The following is a 24,827-nucleotide window of genomic DNA, read 5'->3' on the forward strand; positions in this document are numbered from 1 at the left end:
TTGCAGGATTGCAAGATGCTACATGCAATTGCAATTACACAATTCTAATGTCTGGCTTGATCACAAGAATAGCTAACAGGGACAATAACAAAGCAACTCGAATCACAAAATCTCAAACATTTAGAGGTGTACATTTTACTATTGTAATAATGCATCCTTGTAAAATTAACACACGTGCTGTCCGGGTTGTTCAGAATCATTTGAAGTAAGGGCAATAACTCCGCATTATTCAGCAGAACGAACATCTTGGAAGTCTACAAAAGTAACCCTCCCTGTTTATTCTTAAGAAATTGTGGACGGACATACGGACGTCACGACAATAGTTGACCACCTTTAGACATGGGTGTATTTAATCATCACTGAGAGAGAGAGAGAGGGGGGGGGTGGGATTGCATGTAAGGGTCTTTAGCAGTGGTAGAAAACTGGGGGACCCGGAGAAAACCCACGAGATTGGACAGGCGACCCTACCCCTTCTTAGGTACAAACGGGGAGTCGAAACCAAGCACCTGACTTAATGACAGACCTTGCTATCTAACGCGCATGCGTTAAACCATTCGGTCACCCAGCCCTTCTATGAATTTAGAATTTATATATTGAATTTTATGTATAGCTTTATTTACAAGCAAGTGGTACATTTAATGACAGATTATTAATAATCATATTCATAGGTTTATTTATACATATATATTATGATTCATTCACGAGAATTAAAATAAATTAAGATTCAATGAGTTATATGTTACACGTATGAGTTCGGCTAAACAAATATTAATAATACATTAAACAAATTACATAGAAATGGTGAGATTTTGTTCTTTGGTTTTTTCATTAATGACTACAAGTCTTATCAAATATTGTAGAGTAATAATGCTTCAATTTTATTATAGCCCATGATATTGGCATTAATTACAGGTCTAATGTCTTATTGAAGATCAATACAACTGGTTTTGAACTTTATCTATTCGATATCGCATTTTTGTTTTAATTAGCAATGTTTAATTCCACATTACAGTGCTTATAAAAGTATAAAAATACATATATAAAAGATCATTATAGCCTAGATCACCAAAACGTGTATTGTAATCAAGTCCAGGTGACCTATAATAAGAAAAATACAAAGAAGCTATTAAATGGTTATGGATGAATAATGGGATCTTTAAGAATGAAAGAATGATAGGAACTTTCAAATATAAAAAAAATTAATTGCATTAATCTCTCCAGGTGAACCATTCAGGAGAATTATCAGCAAAGTTCCCAAATTTATCTTCTCCGCTAATCAGAACTGTCGATTCGAATTTCCGTGGTCTTTCTGGGTCGTCTATTGGATGAGCTTTTGTTAAAACATACCGAATGACGAAACCACATCGTCTGCGGGATGAACGATTGGGTTCACTTCCGTGAACAAGATGACCATGATGTAAAGACATTTGACCAGCTTTTAATGGACAGGGAACAGATTTAGTCGCATCGAACAGATTAGAAGGGATTTCTTGGTTTGAAGTCAACATATTTCCTTTTTGAGACGCGGCTTTATGCTCTAGTATACCATCTTTGTGTGTACCTGTGGTGAAATAAGCATATTTAATAATATTTAAGTATTTTAATTTTAAATTAATTAAAGTCACAAATGTTAAATTGTTTGGTTCATAATCGCATTTGTATTCAACAAATATGTAGATAAAAACACCAGATAGGAAGTAATAAATCTAATCTTAAAAGCTATGTATATAAAAATGGCGATTGGCCTGTCGGAAGTTCGTGAGATTGTTTTTGTTTTAATTAAATTCAATGGCAACTCAGACGATCTTTATTGATAAAAAAAACTGTACTTAAAATCACAATAGAAACTCTTTTCCATAGTTACACGATGAGACAGACTCTTCACATATTATATTGAAGTATTTGACAAAAATAAATCGCGTGATTGATGAGATGGTAATTCCATAGCCCGGGAGTTTTTTCCTACAGCTTTCACGGATAAAAGAAACCTCAAAGTTTCTAGATATATGTGTCTAGAGATATAAAATGAAATTGGATTTAACGTCTACTTTTCTGCACTTACTGGCGCGGGCTAATGAAGACGGGCATATGCCATATATGTATGCATACCGTGTGCTATGAGGGAAATGTTGCCAATTATTTCGAATTCCAACCGCCAAGGATTATTTTACGTGCAAGCCAATGTGTACATGGGACCGCGATTTTTGTCCCATTCGAACGACTGGACAACTTCATTGCCAAGGTCTCCGTCCGTCTAGATATAAAAGATTATCGTGAAATTTGAACTTACTGGGAACAACAACCATACAACCGTTGTCTACATCAGCATCATCCACAGCTAACCAAACACTGATCACATCTCCTTCTATACCCCAATATCTACAATAAAAGTACGTTACAGAGAGGGAGGGGCATCGTATATAATTTAATCGACATACAAGTGATCCCATCGAAAGGAAACAAGTTCTTGATAGTAAGAACTTTGGTATCACTTGTATTTGGGCAATGTCTTTGCTGATGTACATTTATATTTACCGACTGCTTCCTCAGTGTGTATGTTGCTGATTCACTATCCAGGAAAGGACGGATTCGCTCCTGGTGTTGGGCGACAAGTTCCTGGGGACATTCCAGCCTGGTTTCCCCTTACTGATAATCTCGTTGCATATTCTGGGATTTCGAATTATGCACGATTCTGCGATCAAGTAAACTTTTCAGAATTTTACTTTCCGGAATTAAGTGCATTATGGTACACCGGTGTTGTGGGCGATGTCTCCATTATTCCCATTGCTTGAGAATTCACAAACATCTCTAACTTTATATGAGATGATACAGAAGGCGAAATGAAATGAAATGGGGTTTAACGTCCTACTGTTCTGCTCCTATGCTGGTCTAATGAAGACGGGCATACGCCATACAGTGTGCTATGAGGGAAATATTGCCCGGGCAGCGGCACTATCGCGTACTCTTATATCGAATTCCAACTGCCAAGGAATCTTTTACGTGCATTCCAATGTATACACGGGACCTCGGTTTTTCGTCTCATCCGAAGGACTAGACAGCTGTCCTTGTCAGGCCCTCCGTCCTGCATCACTGACAAGGGAGAACCACACCGGAGCAGAACAGTAGGACGTTAAATTCCATTTTATTTCATTTCCTTGACAGTTAGAATTCGATATAAGAGTAGGCCGTAGTGCTGCTGTCCGGGCAACATTTCCCTCAATAGCCCAGTTCGGAGCAGAAAAAGTAGGACGTTAAACTCCATTTCATTTCATTTCCAAAGAAATAGGACACACATTTTCAATAGGTGTTCCTCATAAGAACAAAAGTTACGCTTACCTGACGTCCTGATGCCAAGCTACAAATTTTTCATCACTGCCGTCTTCTTGTAATTCCTGGCTAGGATATTTACAGATAAATCGTGAGTCTAACAGAATTAAATCATTGCCAAGAATGGCCTGGAGTGGCGCTAGTACCCCGGGATGGCTGCTCAGCTTCAAGACCCATGGGTATTTCGTGTGAATATTATGTAATGAATATTGAGCGTTCTCTTTTCCTGAAATTATACATTATTCCTTATTTCAATTTTTTGGTAACGGCGCCAACGTTCCCTATATGAACTAGAACACAAATAAAATGGCATTTAACGTTCTTTAATGCTTCACCAATTCAGCATGCTGTGCGGGAAATTTCCACCCACTGTCAAGGGTTCTTTTACGTGCACGTCAACGGTACTAGAATGAAAAGTCCAGAGGAATCTTAACGGCTATCGGGATAGAACCACTGATCTATATAATAACTGGATAGCTCATTGGGTGAGATGTGTGAAGTCACCGGAAGTACCAATTCCGCCATGTTACAACTCTCAAAACATTGGTTCCTACCGTTGACGTAGTTGTATTTACCTCAAGGTAAACTTCGATAATTAATACCGTTAGTTGTTCTTAAAATAATCATAAATTTTCAAAATTAATTACAAGTTATCCTGAATGAAATGTGCGGCAGTTGAGTGAGTTATGAAAATAAAATAAACTAAAACGCGAAAATCACCGTTTACGTGGGCATGCCTTGCTCTTTCTTTTCATTCATAATGATAATGATAATCATAAATATGATTGCATGGATGGTAAATAGAAGACGTAAATCAGTCCTATTATTTTAATGAAACTTTTCACATCATAGAGGAAGGAAGGAGAAATGAATTCACGGGTGAAAAGAAAAGCAAATAAAAACAGATCAACTTTATTTATAGATTAAGCATTTAGGCCAAACATGCAGCTATTTATAGGCCTACCATAAGGCAACAGTCATATTTATGTAGTAAAGAAGACAATGAGTTAAGACTTAGCCTATAATAATATAGTCCTATAATAATATGTATCTAAAGAATAAATTTGGACAGTGAATAAACAGTGAAAATACAGAATTGTAAAGTATGAGAAGAAAATGGGATATAAGCAGGACTATGCAATGAGTAAGGGTCTTTTAAGAAGAAAATAGGATATAGGCCTAAGCTATGGAAGTGGGTTTTTTTTTATCATACAATTACCTAATGTATCTTTAAACTTTTCAAAAAATATAAGAGAAAACAGAATAGCAACACCCCCCCCCCCCCCAAAAAAAAAAAAAAAAAAATTCTTTCATGTTACATGCATGTACATGTATATGTTGATTATATTTCGTTCATTTTTATTTATTTCCCTTTTGTTTGTTTAAACATCAGTGAAAAAGAAGTAATAAAAGAAGCTAGACACATATCATACACATAGACCTATAATTTTTTTTATTATGTGAATAGCCCATATTTTTTTAAATAAAGACTTTAAAATTACAGATTATTCTGTCCAAAATACCAAAGAAATAACTAACTGGACATCAAATCTTAGTTTTTCCCCCTCTAAAATTGACTGTGAAATTACAGAAAAGGAAAGACGAAAATGATATATAATGTAGGCCTATATATTTGTGAAAAAATAAATTTTGACTATTTTTTATGGGATATAGACCCATAAAATATAGTTATATAATGTAATCCTATATTTTATTACAAATCAATTTGTGCTTTTATTCTCTCTGAAATTACCATTGAAAAATAGCATTGTAAGTAATAAAGAAGAAAATGTGATATAGGCCTATAATATAAGGTAGTTATTTGTTTTAAAAATATGATATAGGCCAATACTATAAGTGTTTTTAAAAAAAAAAAAAAAATATGATATAGGCCTATAATATAAGTAATTTTTTTTAAAAGAAAAATGGATATAGGCCTATGCAATGACACGTGTTTATTAATATAAAGACCCCGCAATAAAAATAACTTACACTGAAAAAACCCTTGTGTTGGATCTCAACACAAGAACTTGTGTTAAAAATATTTAACACATGTTTGTGTTGTATTGCATTGCAATGACACAAGTTTGTGTTTTTTTCAATGTCTTAACACAAACTTGTGTACATTTATAAAATCTTATGTGTTTTTTTCCCATATAATTAATTACGTCGACATTAAAGATAACATTTATTATGTTCCTTTATCACTAGCCTATATGTAAAACCACTCTTCCTGAATTTGAATGTCGAGTAATTCACTTGATTTATTTTTTAATATTTCTAATTATCTAAAAGGATATATTAATTATTACAAACATTAAGTAGAAATCGCAATGTATGTATCGTGCGATGCATTTAATATCTCTTTTAAAACAACGTATTTTATAACAGTATACTGATATAAGAGATCAAAGTTTTAGTCAATTATTATCTAAATATAAACTATTTATTTAATTAGATATAATAAAAGATTATTCTGATTCTACTCTTTGTATATTTTCACATCTTGTCTCAGACAATATACAGAGACAGGTTATTACAATGTCTGCATTTGGCAGTGTCTGATTGATATCGCCCCAATAAACTTGACACATCAAAGACAATAACAATTGTGTTATATCTACGTTTTAAAAAAATGTTTGAATGGGCGTGGAAATAGTCGAGTTAATCTTTTTATTTAATTTAATTGGTTCATTAATCGAAATTGGAAATTTATTCTTACCTGTAAATGACCAATTAAAATGAATTACTCTTAAAACAAAGAAAGAAATATTTATTGAAGTAATTTTGCGGTATTAAACCCTGTGGTACTGCAAATGTTAACTGTATTATCAAGCATTAGTATCGAAAAAAGTGATATTGTTGTGAAAAAAGTTTGTTCAGAAATTAAGAATATAAGGTTTGTGATTTTGGTATTTTTTAATACAATGTATTTATAACGCAAATTTTTCGTTTCGGTTAAAACAAAATATACCTCCATTTTAATTGGCCGAAGGATGTGTGACTAATAGAAATATGGCGGGCGGACTAACTGACCAAACAGTATATTTCGAGGTATTTGAGGTAAGCTAATTTAATATTATATCATAACTGCATGTGCATAATTGTGTTTCTGTTTGATTAAATATTCAAAAAATCATTCTTAGGATACAACCTCGACACCAGTCCGCTCTGAATTGCAATGTTTGTTTTGTGTTCTGGGCGCCATTTTGAATATAATACAATCCAGCGTTAGTGTAGTCTAATTCCTTTAAAAGGGAATCCGAATTTGTTAATTTTCTGCAATACCACTTCGGTGGAAGCGGACGTTAAATAAAGCTATTTCACGTACAAAGACCTACAATAAAATCCAGGTGAATTGGGAAAAATATTCATGTATTTTCTTGATGAAGAGTAGCTATTTCAATTTGTAAATGCCCAGTCATCTTAGACAAATAATAATTCCAACTTCAAATCAGTTGTATTTATTCAAATCATACCATAACCATGAAGAATTGTATTTTTCCACTTGCATAATAATAAAAACTTGACTTTTATTATTTTATTTCTTCAGGCCAAGAGCATGGAAAATTGGTAATTGCCTTGTATCACTGCTAACTATAAATCACAGGGAGCCTTGGGCAGAAATGATAATATGGTTCTCAGATATGTTACTGTGTACAGACTGAACAGAAAATATTTATACACTTGCTATTACAGTACTGGCCAAATTAATAGCAATTTTTTCTAAAAACGTTGCAGAAGTAACTCACTAAAATTGAAGTATGAATAAAATCATACACCGTTAATATATTGAACTGAATATTCTTACACATAACCATAGGCGTACGGGGAAATTTTTGACTGGGGGGCGGTGGTGGTTGGTGCCCCAAAAATGTAGTTAGGTTCTTAATATGTTACATAATAATAATAAATTCGCTGTTAAATTGGACACATTCAAGAACACAATATTTTTTTATACAACTTTTACAAAGTACAATTGTGTGCCCAAATTTTCCCAGCATTTGGTTCCCAGCCCCCCCCCCCCAGCTCGTACGCCTATGCACATAACCATATTGACATCTACTTCACATTGCATGGTTGGTCGACGCAACGCCGTGTATAGATAAAGTTGCGACAACTGAGAAGCCAGGAATTTCATATGACGTCATGCAAACTTATTATCTATTTATATGACCTATTATATTGTTGGATGTCATAGATTTCAGCGAATAAGTGTATATAGGACATAAAACATACATTTTTTAAACGAAAAGTATAGCTGAACATACTATTATTAGTATTATACAACAAGAAGCGCACATTATTGTTATATAGCCTTATTCTATAAGAAAAATCAAAATAAAAGATACACTAGATAAAAGTACTATTAAACCAGGGGCGGATCTAGGAATTTTGAAAAGACGGGGCTTGCCGCTGAGGGGGGGGGGGGGGTCCCCAAGAAAATTATCCGTAATTTCCTTGCATCTGTAGTCATTCCAAGAGTTATTTCCCAGACTGGTGTGTTTGAGTCGATGGTTCGAGTCATTTGGGATCCCTACAACGGGTTGGGAACGGACATATTTGAGTCTGAGAAACGGCACTTTCAGCCGTAAAAAAGGGCACTGTTGAAAATTAGGGGGGGGGGGCGCCCCTCGCGCCCCCCATTGAATCCGCCTCTGATTAAACATATTTAACTTGCATTCGCTTTTAAAGGAGCTAAATCGCTAATATTTGGGAACTAGAAATTGTCACAAATGGGTCGCACTAACCTTGATGTTGACAAATACGTAAGACGATATGAACATCAAGGTGATATATGCATATATGCAGCATAGATAATTAAAACTTCTATTCAAGTTAAACCAACTGTATCTATTTATGTCTTACGTCGAGCTGAATACATTTTAGGATTTATTGTCATTAAAACATCTATTGGTGGTTAACAGTGTGTAACTAAAAACTAAAATTGGATCTTATTATTGCCAATGATATAATGTACCTTGAATTTTTTATCACGAAGTCTATCGCATCCAGATATTTAAAGCGCGTTTACAATATATTCATTTTTTTGTATCGTAAAATTCATCTTCATTTGACGAACTACACCCAAACTACAGTCAGTGTAAACACGGTTTGGAGACTGTATCTGAACTACAGGGTACATCGAACTACAGTGTACATCATGCTTAAGAGACACTATCTAATATCCAACAGGAAAAATGACGATTAATTTAATATCCGCCAATTGGTGTTGCTGCTATTTTGTATTTTCAAAATTTATCTTCAAATTCAGAGACATCGAAAACCATATAAAGGACATTGCAAAAGTCATATCTTACGTATCTTAAGAGATGCCCTTTTAGTCTACCAAATTTATGGGTTTTTTTTTTGTTAAATTGCCTTATACATGTATTACCAAATTCGGTAGCCCTTTTAAAAGAAATGCCCGGCACCACATGGAAAATACATTTCTTTAATTGATGTTTGTCAAATTCGATTTCCGCACATTTCGCGTACATAACCACGATATAATGGTCGAACATTACGTACATCAGATAAACTATTTTTAAAGCCCAAAACTGTTCAACTAGTCTCTTTTAGTTATCAAGCACCTGTTTTATGGGATAATCTACCATTTAGTTTAAGATGTTGTACATCTCTATATTCTTTTAAAAAACAACTTAAATCACATTTATTTAATGAGGCTTTTAACTGACTCTGCATACAATTGTTAACATGTCCATAATCTTGTTGTTTATTTATGATTACATTGTCACTTTGTAAAGTGCCCCTGAACATGTTTTATGAAAGGGCGCGCTATAAATATGGTGTAATAATAATAATAATAATAATATTACCAAATTTGGCGGCCATTATGAAAGAAACGCCCGGCACCATATAACAAATACTTCTTTTTTTTAATTTGACGTTTGTCAAATTCGATTTTTCGGCACATTTCGCTTTCATAACCACTCTGTGTATGAGGAATTTAAAAAGAAATCATTTACAATCCAACGAGTAAATAGTAAAACACACTGATTACGAGATATCGCTCTCAGAAAATTCCCCGATTTTGGGTATGATTTTGTTTGATATATTTATCACTGAACCAAACTGCATTGGTTTCTTTTGCATTTTTTTTTTAGGGTAAAACGTTATATTATCCCTCAACGTCTAATACTGCAAGAAAAAAACAAATTTTGGTATGTAAACCTGTATGAAGCCATGACGTCATAGCTTTTATGGCGTCATAATTGGGACCCAAAATGGCGCCTGGAAATGAGTTGTCGTAAGTTTCCCACAGTCTACTCACTCATGTGCTCATCGTTGTATACCAACTAACGTTGAAAAAATCAATTTACGTCGATTTTTGAACATTTTAAAAGCCGTAGTTCGATTCGGCGCCCAAGAAAAGATATAAATATACACCAAAAACATGGCAATCAATCAAGTTGAAGCGTTTTGGCGTAAAACATCTGTTTAGGCGAGATGACGTGTTTTTGGTGTACATGAGCAAGCAATAATGCTACCTGACTAAATACCCCCCCCCCCCGCCTTTTGCATTCGCATGTAGTCATACATATGAGTCTCAAAATAATATAATATATTGTTAAATTATGCTCTTTTCAACTCCCCCGCCCCCGCCCCCGCCGCCGCCCCCGCCGCCGCCCCCTGCTCAATGAGTAATTTTACTTTTATTCTGCCATCTAAATAACTCTATACCCATGACTGGTGTACCAAGTTAAATCCACATCAAAACCCCATTTGTCGATAAGTGTATTTATAATAATCACTTGAACATCCTTGGAGAATTATATCTATTTAGTGAATATTAATACCAAAGAAAGAAAACAACTCTAAATTCTGAATATAAAGTCATCAAATTCTTTTACAGATCTTATTGTGGAAACCCAAAAGTTATATTGCCTTTTTAATCACATTTTTGTTTTTAATGTCAAATACCAAACCATCTCTAATATTGTTTCATTATATAGAATGCAGTGTAATCCTAAACACTAATGATTTGGCCTGAAAACTTGAAATAATACAGAGGGATCATCAATAATTAATAGTAACATTCGATAATTATAAAAATGTATTATTGTAGGATGAAATCAACCTTTATTTTTAAACATTTAGTGAACATTTCGGATGTTAATGCCTCTTTTATATAAAATGGTTTTATTAATTAATCAATTTTTGTTTTACAAATTTTTAATTTTCTCCATTTTGTTTGATTTTTATGCTATATTTATTTTATCTATCTATAATTATTTGCCTGTGCTTTATCTATTAGTTCCCATTTATATACTGTAGAAAATTTTGAATTCCTAATCTGTTAAAGGGACTATTTTTTCTTAAAAGTATTTTAATTTAGTGCATTATTAATGTCTTTAGTGCTTGGTTTGGTTGATATTAAATTTAGATATATTTAAAATGTATGTTTTGGGACCATGGGGTAGGGATATTGTGAACATATATATTATATTCTCAGTTCTTTTTAAGGTTAATTGTAAAAAAAAAATTAAATAGCTTTTTTTGAGGGGTGGGGGGATATTGTTACTATTGAACACAATTTTATTAGTATTGAAATTAACTTTGTTGATTAATATTCCAAATGTCTCGGTGCTTTATTTTTCAATTTAAATAGCTACTTTTTATTTAATAATTGGGAATGGGGGGGGGGTGGGGCTATTTTTTCATTGTATAACACAATTTTATTAGTATTGGAATTAACTTTGTTTATTAACCTTCGAGATGTCTGTATTGGTATTAATTAGGCATTAATTTATTTTTTCATATCATTTATTGAATAAATAATAATTTAACAAACAAAATTATTATGTCATTTATCAATAATTACAGTTTAAACAGAACGAATGGAAGGGGTTGCATTCGAAAGGTTGCTATACTGGATATAAATTGGTAAAATACAACACAAGTTTTTGTTATACACAAGTTTGTACGAAACAACACAAGTTTCAGAAATTTCAACACAAACAAGTTTCAGAAATTTCAACACAAACAAGTTTCAGAAATTTCAACACAAATAATGTGTAGATTTTCACACAAGTTTTGTGTTGTTTCAACATTTAACACAAGTTTTATGTTGTTTCAACATTTAACATAAGTTTTGTGTTGTTTCAACATTTAACACAAGTTTTGTGTTGTTTCAACATTTAACACAAGATTGTGTTGTTAAATAGAGACACCTAACTTGTGTTGAAAATAACACAAGTTTGTGTTGTTTCAACACAAGTTTTTTTTCAGTGTATATATATAGGCCTATATATCTTTGAACTTTTCTAAAATTACTAGAAATCGGACGCAAATATAGGCCTATATGTGAATAGCCTTTTTTATAAAAAAAATAATAAAAAACTCTAAAATTACGAAAGAAAAATAAAATAACTGGACAATGCATCATTAGTTTCTCTTCCTCTAAAATTAACTGTGAAAGTAAAAGAAAAGTAAAAGAAGAAAATGCTGTAAGGCCTATATATTTCTAAAGAATAAATTTGGACTGTTTTGTATTTAATTAACATTAAAATATAGAATTTTAAATTGTAAAGAAGAATATGGGATACAGGCTTGTAAAATATAGTTATTTATTTTATGATCAGTAGTGGAATACCGCGTTTTATCAGTGAAATAAAGGTGTTATTCCACTGGCTAGAAGCGGACAAAGTAGTCCATGTTGCTTTTACCTAAAATGATTGTAAAATCATAAAATAAATAGAACATTTGTCGTTTTGTCGTGAATAACATATTTTATTTCATCTCTAAGCAAGAAAACGTTTATATTTTCACGAATGCGTATTTGCTTCTCGATGAAATAAAATATGTTATTCACGACAAAACGACAAATATCCTCTATGTATATTGTAAAGAAAAAGATGAATTTGTGCTATTTTCTTTGAAATTAACACTGAAAACACAGAATTGTCAATTGTAAAGGAGATAATGGGATACAGGCCTATAATGTAAGTAGTGTTTTTGAGGAATATGATATACGTCTATAACAGTAGTAGGGTTTTTTTTAAAGAGGAAAATATGATATAGGCCCATGCAGTGAAAAATTAACTTCTATATCTTTAATTACTAGAAAAAAAACACAACTGCGCATTTAATGTAAATCTTTTTATATATACATAGACTCTAGAATTACAGACTATGAAGATAATAATATTATATAATACCACATAAAATTAACTTTTCTATATATCTTGACCCTTTTTTTCTGTAAAATACTGAATAGTAAAAAAAGAAAATGGGTTATTTATATAAAGATCCTAAAATGTAAAAAAGAATGTAGAATATAGGTTTAGATGTATGTAGGTATGTATGTAGAAAAAAAGCTATAAAATTACATATTAGGATAAAGAAGAGCACAAATTTTTTTTAGCTGAACAGTATTTAAATTTGAATATTGCAATATGCCATTGCAAAAACAAATTGGTAGTGTAAATACTGCTTATACTTTTATTATTTTATCATGTACCCTATATGTCAATAGATATTATGTACTTTTTTTTTACCAAAGGACATGATACAATTTTGGTATTCATAAATATTTGAAATATAGTAGAAAATTTATGGACGAATACAACTGGCTGATTTCCAAACATTTTTAAAATCCAAAATCAAAACTATAATTAAAAAAACAAGGGGTGGCATCTTGCAGTTACACTCTCTTTTTCGTCAGATGATTTTATATTTTCCAAACAATGACTGATTTAATATGTATTATTAATAGTAATGGTAACGGTACAAAAGCCCATGCCTTACTCTATAATTTAGTATTTATTATTTTCAATTGTATATATCAATTGATAAATTCAACGTTATATTATAATCTGATTTACGGCAAACTGTATGGTTCGCCTCAAAACATTTTATGGCCTTCAGCCGATATATTATAATGAGAATGTGCACTTTTAACTATTTTAAGAATAAAATCAATGTTGTATCCTTGTGAATTTATTTTATATAAAAACGCCAACAATGTTTTAGACACAATATAATGTTCCGTTGTTAATGTTTTCGTCGAATTTGCTTGTAAACAAAGCGCATACTAATAGTGGAAATAAGAGACTACAAGTGCTTCTGGGTGTAGCAAGTGCTTCATTTGTTGATTGCGTCATGAGCTACCCAGTATCAAAGCCCTGTATAGGGAAAGTTATGACAACTCATTTACAGGCGCCATTTTGGGTCCCAAGTATGACGCCATAAAAACTATGACGTCATGGCGTCATATAGCTTTACTTAGCAAAACGTTTTATTTTGTTCTTTTTATTATTTATTATTATTACAGCATATTTATAGTGCACCCTTTCATATAACATGTTCAGGAGCACTTTACAAAGTGACAATGTAAATCACACATAAACAACAAGATTATGGGCATGTTAACGATTGTATACAGAGTCAGTTAAAAGCCTGATTAAATAAATGTGTTTTAAGTTGTTTTTTAAAAGAATACAGAGATGTACAACATCTTAAACTAAATGGTAGATTATTCCATAAAACAGGTGCTTGATAACTAAAAGAGCGCTGACCATAGGAGACTAGTTGAACAGTTTTGGGCTTTAAAAGTAGTTTATCTGATGTACGTAATGTTCGGCCAGGTGTATAAAGTTCTAAAAGATCTGAGAGGTAAACAGGAGCTAAATTATTTAAACATTTAAAAGTAAGTAATAAAATCTTAAAATCAATTCGATATTTAACAGGTAACCAGTGTAAATTATATAAAACAGGAGTTATGTGGTCACATTTCTTAGTTAAAGTAACAAGTCTAGCCGATGTATTCTGTACTTTTTGTAATTTATCTATAAGCTTTAAAGGTAAACCAACTAAAAGTGAATTAAAGTTATCTAATCGAGAAGTGACCAGAGAATTAACAAGTGACTTAGTGGCCTCTACAGTTACACATTTACGTATTTTACCTATATTTCTAATATTAAAATAGCACAATTTACAAATATTATTTACTTGAGCTCCCATAAGCATAAAACTATCAAAGATAGCGCCAATATTACGAGCAGAATAAGATGAAAATATATCACAATTACCAATTACAACAGGGGGGTTATCTTGTGCAGATTTACTTAATGGATGCCTTGAGCCTAATAACAAATATTCGGTTTTATCATCATTCAATTTTAGAAAGTTCTTTGACATCCATTTTCTAATTTCACTAATACAGTTCTCAAGTTGCAATTTTGATAAATTGAAAGAAGATGGACAATTATCATCGGCATATAAATAAAAGCTGAGACCATATTTTCTGACAATATCTCCACAAATACCGAATTTAAATTGAAGTCTACGTAGAAGAATGGAAGGGTCCACCGTGTCAAAAGCAGCAGATAAATCTAATAAAATTAAAAATGTACATTTTCTATTATCAATTTACATTAAAATATCATTTGAAACCCGGGTTAAAGCTGTTTCGGTACTGTGAAATTGTTTATAAGCACTTTGAAATGGTTCATACAAACAGTTATCATCTAGATGGGCATTTATCTCAGAAGCAATACATTTCTCCAATATTTTAGAAATAAAAATTAAGTTAGAGACTGGCCTGTAATTTTTAAAAACATTAGGATCCAGTGTAGACTTTTTAATTAAAGGGGTAACATAAGCTCGTTTGAAAACGTTGGGAATAGTAGCGGATGATATACAAGAATTAATAATATTGGTAAAAACTGGAATAACTTCGTCTAGACAGTCCTTAAGAACAGAAGTCGGAACAGGATCTAATGAACAAGATTTAGGAGCAGACGATTTAAATAGCTTTAAAACAAAAGATTCACTAACCAAGTTAAAATTTTCTAAATAAACAGAATTTTCTAACTTATCAAAATCATGAGCGTTAAAGTCAATAGTTTTATTTAAATCATCAAGTTCAGTTCGTATTTTCTGTATTTTTATTTGAAAGAAATCAGAGAATAAATTTGCAAATTCAGTGTCATTATCATTGTCCGGGAGGATAGTACACTGTAAAAAATATCCATTGTTTATGTGGCCGAATTCCGAAGTTTAACACTTTTTTTCTGTTAATCGATGGCTTTTTTTGGGAGAAATTGTGTTAAAAGTATGAACTATTTCTTCAAATTACGTGTTTTATTTATTTCTACGAAATATTCAGTATTAAACAGGAAATTTCCGTGAAATTAGGGATAAAATATTTTATTCCCTTCTATTATGGACTTCATTCTGTTATTTTACGGAATAAAAGGTGGAATGACCAGGAATTTCCGTGAATGTTAGGGATAAAATGTTTTATTCCATTCTATGATGGACTTAATTCTGTTATTTTACGGGATAAACGGTGGAATGACCAGTAATTTACGGATTATTTCTGTTTGCAAATGCAACGATAAGTAATCGTATACATATGTAATCATTCCTAATGATTATCATGTTATAGTATTCATTTTAATTTATTAACCATAATATGCAGAATTATATTTTGTAAACTTTGGTATATTACATGTCATGTATATCCAATTTCCATTATTTATAAGATCTATAAAGTTTATTGTTATTCATCATACGTTAATTAGCTGTAAGTATTTTCATAAATGTATAAAAATATGTTTTAACACTCCGTATGTATAGGTTGTATTATCTGGTGATCAAGCACGCTTAAATGGCAGGGTTTGCATACCTGAAAGCCTTACTGACGATCAGTGGTTTGTGATACCTTCCTCTCGAATAAGATATTCAGTATTCTTCTATTAGCGGAAAAAGATTGCGAATAAAGATTGTCTGCGATATCACTTCGGTGGAAGCGGACGTTAAATAAAGCTATTTCACACACGCGTATAAACTCAATGGTTAATTCAATGAAATTTAATCACTTTCATGCTCGGGAAACAAAAATTACCAGGATGGTTTTTTCCGTGTTTGAAAATAGAATTTATGTTAATTGAAGGAGTTTCTGTAAATTACAGGAAACACAAATACGGATAAAATTTTCCTGGTAATTTTTGTTTCCGGAAGTTTTTACGTTTTTTCACGAATTTTTTTGTTACAGTGTACGCTCAGCATTATGGTCCAAAAGGGAATTCACAACTTTATACAGGTCTTTTTGTCTGTTTTCGCCATTTTCTATTTTATCAGAGTAAAATTTAATTTTAGCATCTTCAATTAATTTATTCACATTGTTTTTTAAAGATTTATAAATCTGTTTATGGACATGTAGATTTGTTTTCCGCCACAGATGTTCAGCCTTATTACGGTCCCTTTTGGTCACATTTCTTAGTTAAAGTAACAAGTCTAGCCGATGTATTCTGTACTTTTTGTAATTTATCTATAAGCTTTAAAGGTAAACCAACTAAAAGTGAATTAAAGTTATCTAATCGAGAAGTGACCAGAGAATTAACAAGTGACTTAGTGGCCTCTACAGTTACACATTTACGTATTTTACCTATATTTCTAATATTAAAATAGCACAATTTACAAATATTATTTACTTGAGCTCCCATAAGCATAAAACTATCAAAGATAGCGCCAATATTACGAGCAGAATAAGATGAAAATATATCACAATTACCAATTACAACAGGGGGGTTATCTTGTGCAGATTTACTTAATGGATGCCTTGAGCCTAATAACAAATATTCGGTTTTATCATCATTCAATTTTAGAAAGTTCTTTGACATCCATTTTCTAATTTCACTAATACAGTTCTCAAGTTGCAATTTTGATAAATTGAAAGAAGATGGACAATTATCATCGGCATATAAATAAAAGCTGAGACCATATTTTCTGACAATATCTCCACAAATACCGAATTTAAATTGAAGTCTACGTAGAAGAATGGAAGGGTCCACCGTGTCAAAAGCAGCAGATAAATCTAATAAAATTAAAAATGTACATTTTCTATTATCAATTTACATTAAAATATCATTTGAAACCCGGGTTAAAGCTGTTTCGGTACTGTGAAATTGTTTATAAGCACTTTGAAATGGTTCATACAAACAGTTATCATCTAGATGGGCATTTATCTCAGAAGCAATACATTTCTCCAATATTTTAGAAATAAAAATTAAGTTAGAGACTGGCCTGTAATTTTTAAAAACATTAGGATCCAGTGTAGACTTTTTAATTAAAGGGGTAACATAAGCTCGTTTGAAAATGTTGGGAATAGTAGCGGATGATATACAAGAATTAATAATATTGGTAAAAACTGGAATAACTTCGTCTAGACAGTCCTTAAGAACAGAAGTCGGAACAGGATCTAATGAACAAGATTTAGGAGCAGACGATTTAAATAGCTTTAAAACAAAAGATTCACTAACCAAGTTAAAATTTTCTAAATAAACAGAATTTTCTAACTTATCAAAATCATGAGCGTTAAAGTCAATAGTTTTATTTAAATCATCAAGTTCAGTTCGTATTTTCTGTATTTTTATTTGAAAGAAATCAGAGAATAAATTTGCAAATTCAGTGTCATTATCATTGTCCGGGAGGATAGTACACTGTAAAAAATATCCATTGTTTATGTGGCCGAATTCCGAAGTTTAACACTTTTTTTCTGTTAATCGATGGCTTTTTTTGGGAGAAATTGTGTTAAAAGTATGAACTATTTCTTCAAATTACGTGTTTTATTTATTTCTACGAAATATTCAGTATTAAACAGGAAATTTCCGTGAAATTAGGGATAAAATATTTTATTCCCTTCTATTATGGACTTCATTCTGTTATTTTACGGAATAAAAGGTGGAATGACCAGGAATTTCCGTGAATGTTAGGGATAAAATGTTTTATTCCATTCTATGATGGACTTAATTCTGTTATTTTACGGGATAAACGGTGGAATGACCAGTAATTTACGGATTATTTCTGTTTGCAAATGCAACGATAAGTAATCGTATACATATGTAATCATTCCTAATGATTATCATGTTATAGTATTCATTTTAATTTATTAACCATAATATGCAGAATTATATTTTGTAAACTTTGGTATATTACATGTCATGTATATCCAATTTCCATTATTTATAAGATCTATAAAGTTTATTGTTATTCATCATACGTTAATTAGCTGTAAGTATTTTCATAAATGTATAAAAATATGTTTTAACACTCCGTATGTATAGGTTGTATTATCTGGTGATCAAGCACGCTTAAATGGCAGGGTTTGCATACCTGAAAGCCTTACTGACGATCAGTGGTTTGTGATACCTTCCTCTCGAATAAGATATTCAGTATTCTTCTATTAGCGGAAAAAGATTGCGAATAAAGATTGTCTGCGATATCACTTCGGTGGAAGCGGACGTTAAATAAAGCTATTTCACACACGCGTATAAACTCAATGGTTAATTCAATGAAATTTAATCACTTTCATGCTCGGGAAACAAAAATTACCAGGATGGTTTTTTCCGTGTTTGAAAATAGAATTTATGTTAATTGAAGGAGTTTCTGTAAATTACAGGAAACACAAATACGGATAAAATTTTCCTGGTAATTTTTGTTTCCGGAAGTTTTTACGTTTTTTCACGAATTTTTTTGTTACAGTGTACGCTCAGCATTATGGTCCAAAAGGGAATTCACAACTTTATACAGGTCTTTTTGTCTGTTTTCGCCATTTTCTATTTTATCAGAGTAAAATTTAATTTTAGCATCTTCAATTAATTTATTCACATTGTTTTTTAAAGATTTATAAATCTGTTTATGGACATGTAGATTTGTTTTCCGCCACAGATGTTCAGCCTTATTACGGTCCCTTTTGGCTTCTAAAATAGAATCATTAAACCACTGCGTATTGGGACGAATAGTAAATGTTTTCGTTTGAAGAGGAACAAGCAAGTCCAAAATTTCAGCAAGCTTTGAGTGATATTGGGCTGCCTTCTCTTGTATACGTTGAATGCCATTGAAATTCGAGTTCACTATTTCCGCTTTAAATTTATTTATGTTAAATGATTTAAACCTTCGATATGTTAAAGTCTTTCTTGTTGGTTGTGGTTTCTGGATCATAAGATTAAAAGTTGCCGGGAAATGATCAGATATTAATTTGTCCGAGACAGAGAGATTATCTAGTCAGTTTAAAGAAATTTCTATTTTCGAAAAATTGATGATACAATAATGATCGATGACTGAATCCGGAATGGCTCCACACCAAAAAATCATGGAATTTCAGGCATTTGTTTTGCCGGCTAGAAGGCAAAAAGGTTTTATCTCCCAAATTACTATATAATTTAAATTTTAATTTTTCACTTTACCCGTCTGTACAAAAAATCTGATTTTTAAAAGCGTATGCAAGTTAAATATATTTAATAGCGCTTTTATCTGGTTGATCTTTCATTTCATTTTCTTATGAATTGGACTATACAGTCCTAAGAGCATCTAGAAAAAAGAGCTAAATTTTGGATGTTTGGGTTTGGCCCGGTTCACTGATTTTTAATTGCCTGGTATGCTAATCTAAACAATATGTCCAACTTGAGTGGCATTATTGCTGATATAAATAGTCCAGTTAGATAAGTGTTGATAGCTATAAACCTGCCATTGTGAGTATCAAATGACAACATTTTAATTTCTAAAATAAAAAGCTCTTTTTTATATAAATCATATTTATTATCGATGATGAGGTTGATAGATAACAGCTTAACACTATTATATACAAATTACTCAATATAACACTTGACGAATAGCCTAAAAGTATGTAATACAAGGTTGTGGTCTCTTTAGAGGTAAATTTAATATCTGATTGACTTTAAATTAATATCCGTGTTTACAAAGAATCCTATTGATTTTCACCAAATTCCGATAATTACTGCCAGAGTTACATATATCGCCCTTTATCACTTTGAAAAATCTGGTGGACGCTCTAGGGGCTAAAGTTAATATCCGATTGACTTTAAATATATACACAGTCTTTAAGGTCATCAGACGAAGAAGCCTGTTGATTTTCAACGATTTCTGATAATGACTGCCAGATAGTTATCAACTGATTGATTTTATATTCATACACCGTGTTTACGCCTATATATAATAGATTCGATTGACTTTAGATTGATACACAGAGTTTAAGGTCTTGAGACGAACAAGTATATTGATTTTCAATGATTTTTGATAACTTGAACAGCTAAATACATGACATTAAGTGTTTTGTATATACGTTAGCATGGGCCAAACAAATTCCAATGATTTTCTGATAATTACATAACGAGTTGTTACTCTTAATCAGATTTTAGTGTATTGTAAATATTTCATTACCGACAAATATCTCTGTTCCTTTTGATATTCACGCAAATCAGACCTAATTTCCCGTCTTATGACCCCCAATTTTACGAGAAATCACGTTTTTATCTTGTCCGATTATATGTTTATATCCCAAAGTTCTGGGTTCCAGTCGATACTTCGGACCGTGTCAGCCTGGATTATGATACCTGATTGTACGAAAAACTTGTTTTTAAAGCTTGTTCTCTGTCCATCTCTTGCAAAATGTTGGCGTCTCTTGCATGGCAACGCCTGTTTCCAAATATATTTCATATTCAAGCTGTATATTAAATAACAAATAGATTGTTTTGGGGTAACCTCTCCCTGTATTTAAAAAATCCGTAAATGTTCATATTTTTGAACGAACATAAGATATTTTTGGATCAAATTTTCTTTAATAATAATTGATAAGTTTGTAAATAGTATTGTACCTTGTAGTCACATATAATACATGTACGATGGCTCAATAGGCCCTTTTCTATGGAAATAAATATGCATAGATGAATGTAAAATGCCACTGGCAAGAGTTATACAAAGATAATGTGCTCAACAACGCTTATTTTACTTATGAATATTAATCTCCCCAGGAAAAAGGTCCAAAATCATTTAATTCGATAACATCAAATTGGTCAATGTCAAAGTATATTAGTAAAATAGTGTAAGATATTTTATAGCCTGGCTTAGAGAAGTTGCTGTAGATATTACATCTCATTAAATAAGCATATTATTACCGGTACTTTATGTAATATTTGAATCCATTTTTATACGCTGACATTTTCATGTGGACGTATATTGTCGTCGGCTCTGTCCATCCGTCCGGACGTCCACAATTGTTTGTGAACACTCTACAGGTCACAATTTTTATCCAATTTCAATGAAACTTGAAATATAGGTTAATCCCCCTAAGATCTCGGTTCCTTTCGATATTGGCATGTACTAGACTGTAACTTCATGGATTATGGCCCCCGATTGTACGAAATATTACGTTTTGAGTTCGTGAACAGTGTAGAGGTCACAATTTTTAGCCGATTTGGTTTAAATTTGAAATTTATGTTTGTATACCCTGGCTAAAACAAGATGCTACATCTAATTAAATAAGCTAATTATTACTTTATGTAATATTTGAATCAATTTTATTTTCATGATATAATTATTATATTAAATTGTTATTAAATTTGTTTATTGCTACATTCAATTTGATTATTTTCTTTTATTCTCTTATTCATATGACAATTTATTATCTTTGAGAAGTTGATGACAGGATTCTCTTCAACAAACTTCCATTATCTTTGAGGTCAAATTCCTAAACATAAAGAAATCAGGCTGATTTCTAGTTGGTCTTAAGAGTGTATATTCTTATAACAATAATGTGCACTTATTGTTGTCTAATAATAATAATAATAATAATAGTTTGTTCAGCTATACTTTTCGTTTAAAAAATGTATATTTTATCTCTTTTTCGCGGAATTCTATGAGATATCCATCTACATCCCTGTCGGGTGCAGTCAACTTCGACACAGCAGTATGATAGCCCATAAAATAGAAAGTGAGTAGGTACAAATACTTGGGACCCAAGATGGCGTCTTTCTGGCTTCACAGTTGTCGCAACTTTATCTATATACGGCTTTGTCCAGTATTATATAGATCAGTGGATAGAACCCGGTACACGTGGCTAAATTCTGGAAAATATGACCGAAGCGTCTGAAATCAGAACGGACGTTTCGCCCCAATTAGCTACAGGCAGTGACAGATGCCGTGCACGTGGCGTTCAAGCTTTTCAGTGTGCGCCGGTGTAATTTTGATACCACTTTTCTATTTAGAAGCTTAAACATTAAAAAACCCAAACAAACAGACACTTACCTATGCTTTTTTCTAAGTTATCGAAATTGTCTTTTAGTTCCTGAATTTCCCGCTCTTGTAGAACGTCTAAAGAAGTGGCGTAACCATTTCTGTCAAAATCTTCAGCGAAGTTTCTAGCGTCAACGGGCATGATGTATGTCGGTCGTTTGTTCAGCGTTAGTTATTTAATAAACTATTAACTCTAAGTTTCACTTGTTTTACCTGTGTGGCTTGTAGGACACCCGTTGTGTATTTATAAGGAATTAAACAATTACTTAATCCCACGTACAGTTTGTACTTTGAACTTGTGTCAGTCAAGAAGGATTGTTTTCTTCCAGGAAGCACGTGAGAAAAGCGCGGGTAAAACAATCGACCTTTTTGTTGCATAAGTATACATATTTACACCAGGAAGCATATTCCCGCCCGCCTGTCCATTACTCTTTTCTAGATATGCAATAATTCAATGAATTTGGCTCATATTTGTTGCATAAGTATATATAAATATTTGCATTGGGAAGGGTATTTCCCCAAATGGCTATTTATAAATTTGTAAATATGCAACTGATTAATGAAATAGGCATATGTTGACCTTTGTCTTGCACAAGTAAAGATACGTACCGGGAAGAGAATTTCCCCCCCACCCAATGTCTAATCTTCTGTAGATATGCAATCATTCAATGAAATGCGACCATTGTGAGCAAACAATCATTTATATATATATATATATATATATATTATAATATTACATTGGTGTGTCAGATCCTTTTCTGACTAATCTATCATGGGATTTTATAAAATATAAAATGCGAGGAAGGTAAGATAAGATTCCATTTCACCATGTTTCTTTATCTAAATCTTACATAATGCATCTTTAACAGGAAGCGATGGTAAAAAATACCTGATTTGCCATTCAAACCCGGTGCCGAGTTTCACCTTAATTTTTTAAAGGGACTTTTGTGATTTCTTTTTGGAAGTTTTCTATAGTTAAATACAAACACATTTACTTTTCATTGCAACATAATAAGCAACCAGGAAAATATCATAAAAGAACCTGATCTATGAAGTTAAAATCCTCTTACTTGGGAACTATAAAACAATATTATAGAGATTAAAATAAAACTTAGTGAATTTACGTAACTTAAAGATGTATTATGTAAGATTTAGATAAAGACCTGTAATAGGCAGATTTAGCTCTTACATAAATTAAATCCAGCAGCACACGATATGTAAACATCGTCACGTAAGAACCAGAAATAAGATCGTATAAAAGCATGTTTAATCAAACTCAATTTCAGAGATTTGTAATTTATATATAAATATGTATTATAAATGAAATGAAATGGGGTTAAACGCCTTAATTTATTGTACTATGGGACCGAGAGAGAGAGAGAGAGAGAGAGAGAGAGAGAGAGAGAGAGAGAGATGGGGTTTAACGTCCACTCGACACAAACTAGGTCATTTCGGGACTAACATATGGTTCAATTTTATTTCAATAATTCGCTTGCGCGTAGGGGTCTTTAGCAGTGGCAGGAAACCGGAGGACCCGGAGAAAACCCACGAGGTTGGACAGACAACCCTACTCCTCGTCACGTACTACCGGGGGATCGAACAACTGTCAGGAGACATAACAGTATGCGAAATATTTAAGCAAACGCCATTTCAGAGCATTGTAACTTTTAAAACAATTATAATATTGTATCTATCTATACTAATATTTGTGACTGTCGTTTGTCTGTCTGTCTGTCTGTTCGGGGTTGGCGGCTACACTAGGTCTGCCCCGAGTCTGAAATTTGGGGTATATGGGTAGCTCGGACCGGGGAGTAACATAGGCAAGGTGGCGTTAGTCTACCACTTCCGGTTTCGGGGTTATGACCCCCGAGCGAAGCCGGGCATTCTTCTAGTTTGAAATAAAATGAAATGGTGTTTAGCGTCTTACTTTTCTTACGCAGTAGGCTTCGAGAGAGTTTTCCACCGGCAGCGGTGTTATGGTCTACTTATATTTCGATTTTATCTGCCTGGGGATCTTTAACGTGCCGTCAGTTGAATTACACGGCTCCTCGGTTTTTGTCCAATCCCGAAGGAACAGACAACTTTCCCATGCCAGTCCCCAGTCGGCCAATTGAACGTAGGTGAATCTGTTATTGAACATCGCTGTATATTTCCCTTGCTGCCAATATTTTAATTATTATTCTATCATGCATTATAAAATTGTATCTAAATACATAAACGAAATTGATAAAGGCAAATATTTAGCCTGTAATATTGATCGGGATATGACATGCTGCTGAAGGCCAAGATCTAAAGTCAGTAATATTTTCAGTTGCAGATATTGCAGAGTTGTCTCCCCGTTCACGTGTTAGCACATTTCTACCAAGATGAAAGAGAGAGAGAGAGAAATGGGGTTTAACGTCCACTCGACACAAACTAGGTCATTTCGGGACTAACAT

General features: G+C 32.4%; 1 protein-coding gene across 1 annotated transcript; it reads right to left on the bottom strand.

Moving 5' to 3' along the window:
• Window positions 1-593: 593 nt before the first annotated feature.
• On the bottom strand, window positions 594-22,809 carry LOC126818672 (phytanoyl-CoA dioxygenase domain-containing protein 1). The gene is made up of 4 exons (XM_050546219.2): window positions 22,402-22,809; window positions 3,337-3,553; window positions 2,291-2,379; window positions 594-1,561 (listed from the first exon to the last, which is right to left on the bottom strand). Exons 1-4 carry the CDS (start codon window positions 22,529-22,531, stop codon window positions 1,209-1,211), a joined length of 789 nt encoding a protein of 262 aa, XP_050402176.1. The 5' UTR covers window positions 22,532-22,809; the 3' UTR covers window positions 594-1,208.
• Window positions 22,810-24,827: the final 2,018 nt, after the last annotated feature.

Source organism: Patella vulgata, chromosome 4 (genome assembly GCF_932274485.2).
Source record: "Patella vulgata chromosome 4, xgPatVulg1.2, whole genome shotgun sequence".
NCBI classification, from domain to species: domain Eukaryota; kingdom Metazoa; phylum Mollusca; class Gastropoda; family Patellidae; genus Patella; species Patella vulgata.

Coding starts and splice junctions, on each gene's coding strand:
- LOC126818672 (XM_050546219.2), bottom strand. CDS start 22,531: ATGCCCGTTGACGCTAGAAACTTCGCTGAAGATTTTGACAGAAATGGT. Junction 3,554..22,401: donor TAACTTAGAAAAAAGCATAG/GTAAGTGTCTGT, acceptor GTATAATTTCAG/GAAAAGAGAACGCTCAATAT. Junction 2,380..3,336: donor GCTTGGCATCAGGACGTCAG/GTAAGCGTAACT, acceptor CTTTTATTGTAG/ATATTGGGGTATAGAAGGAG.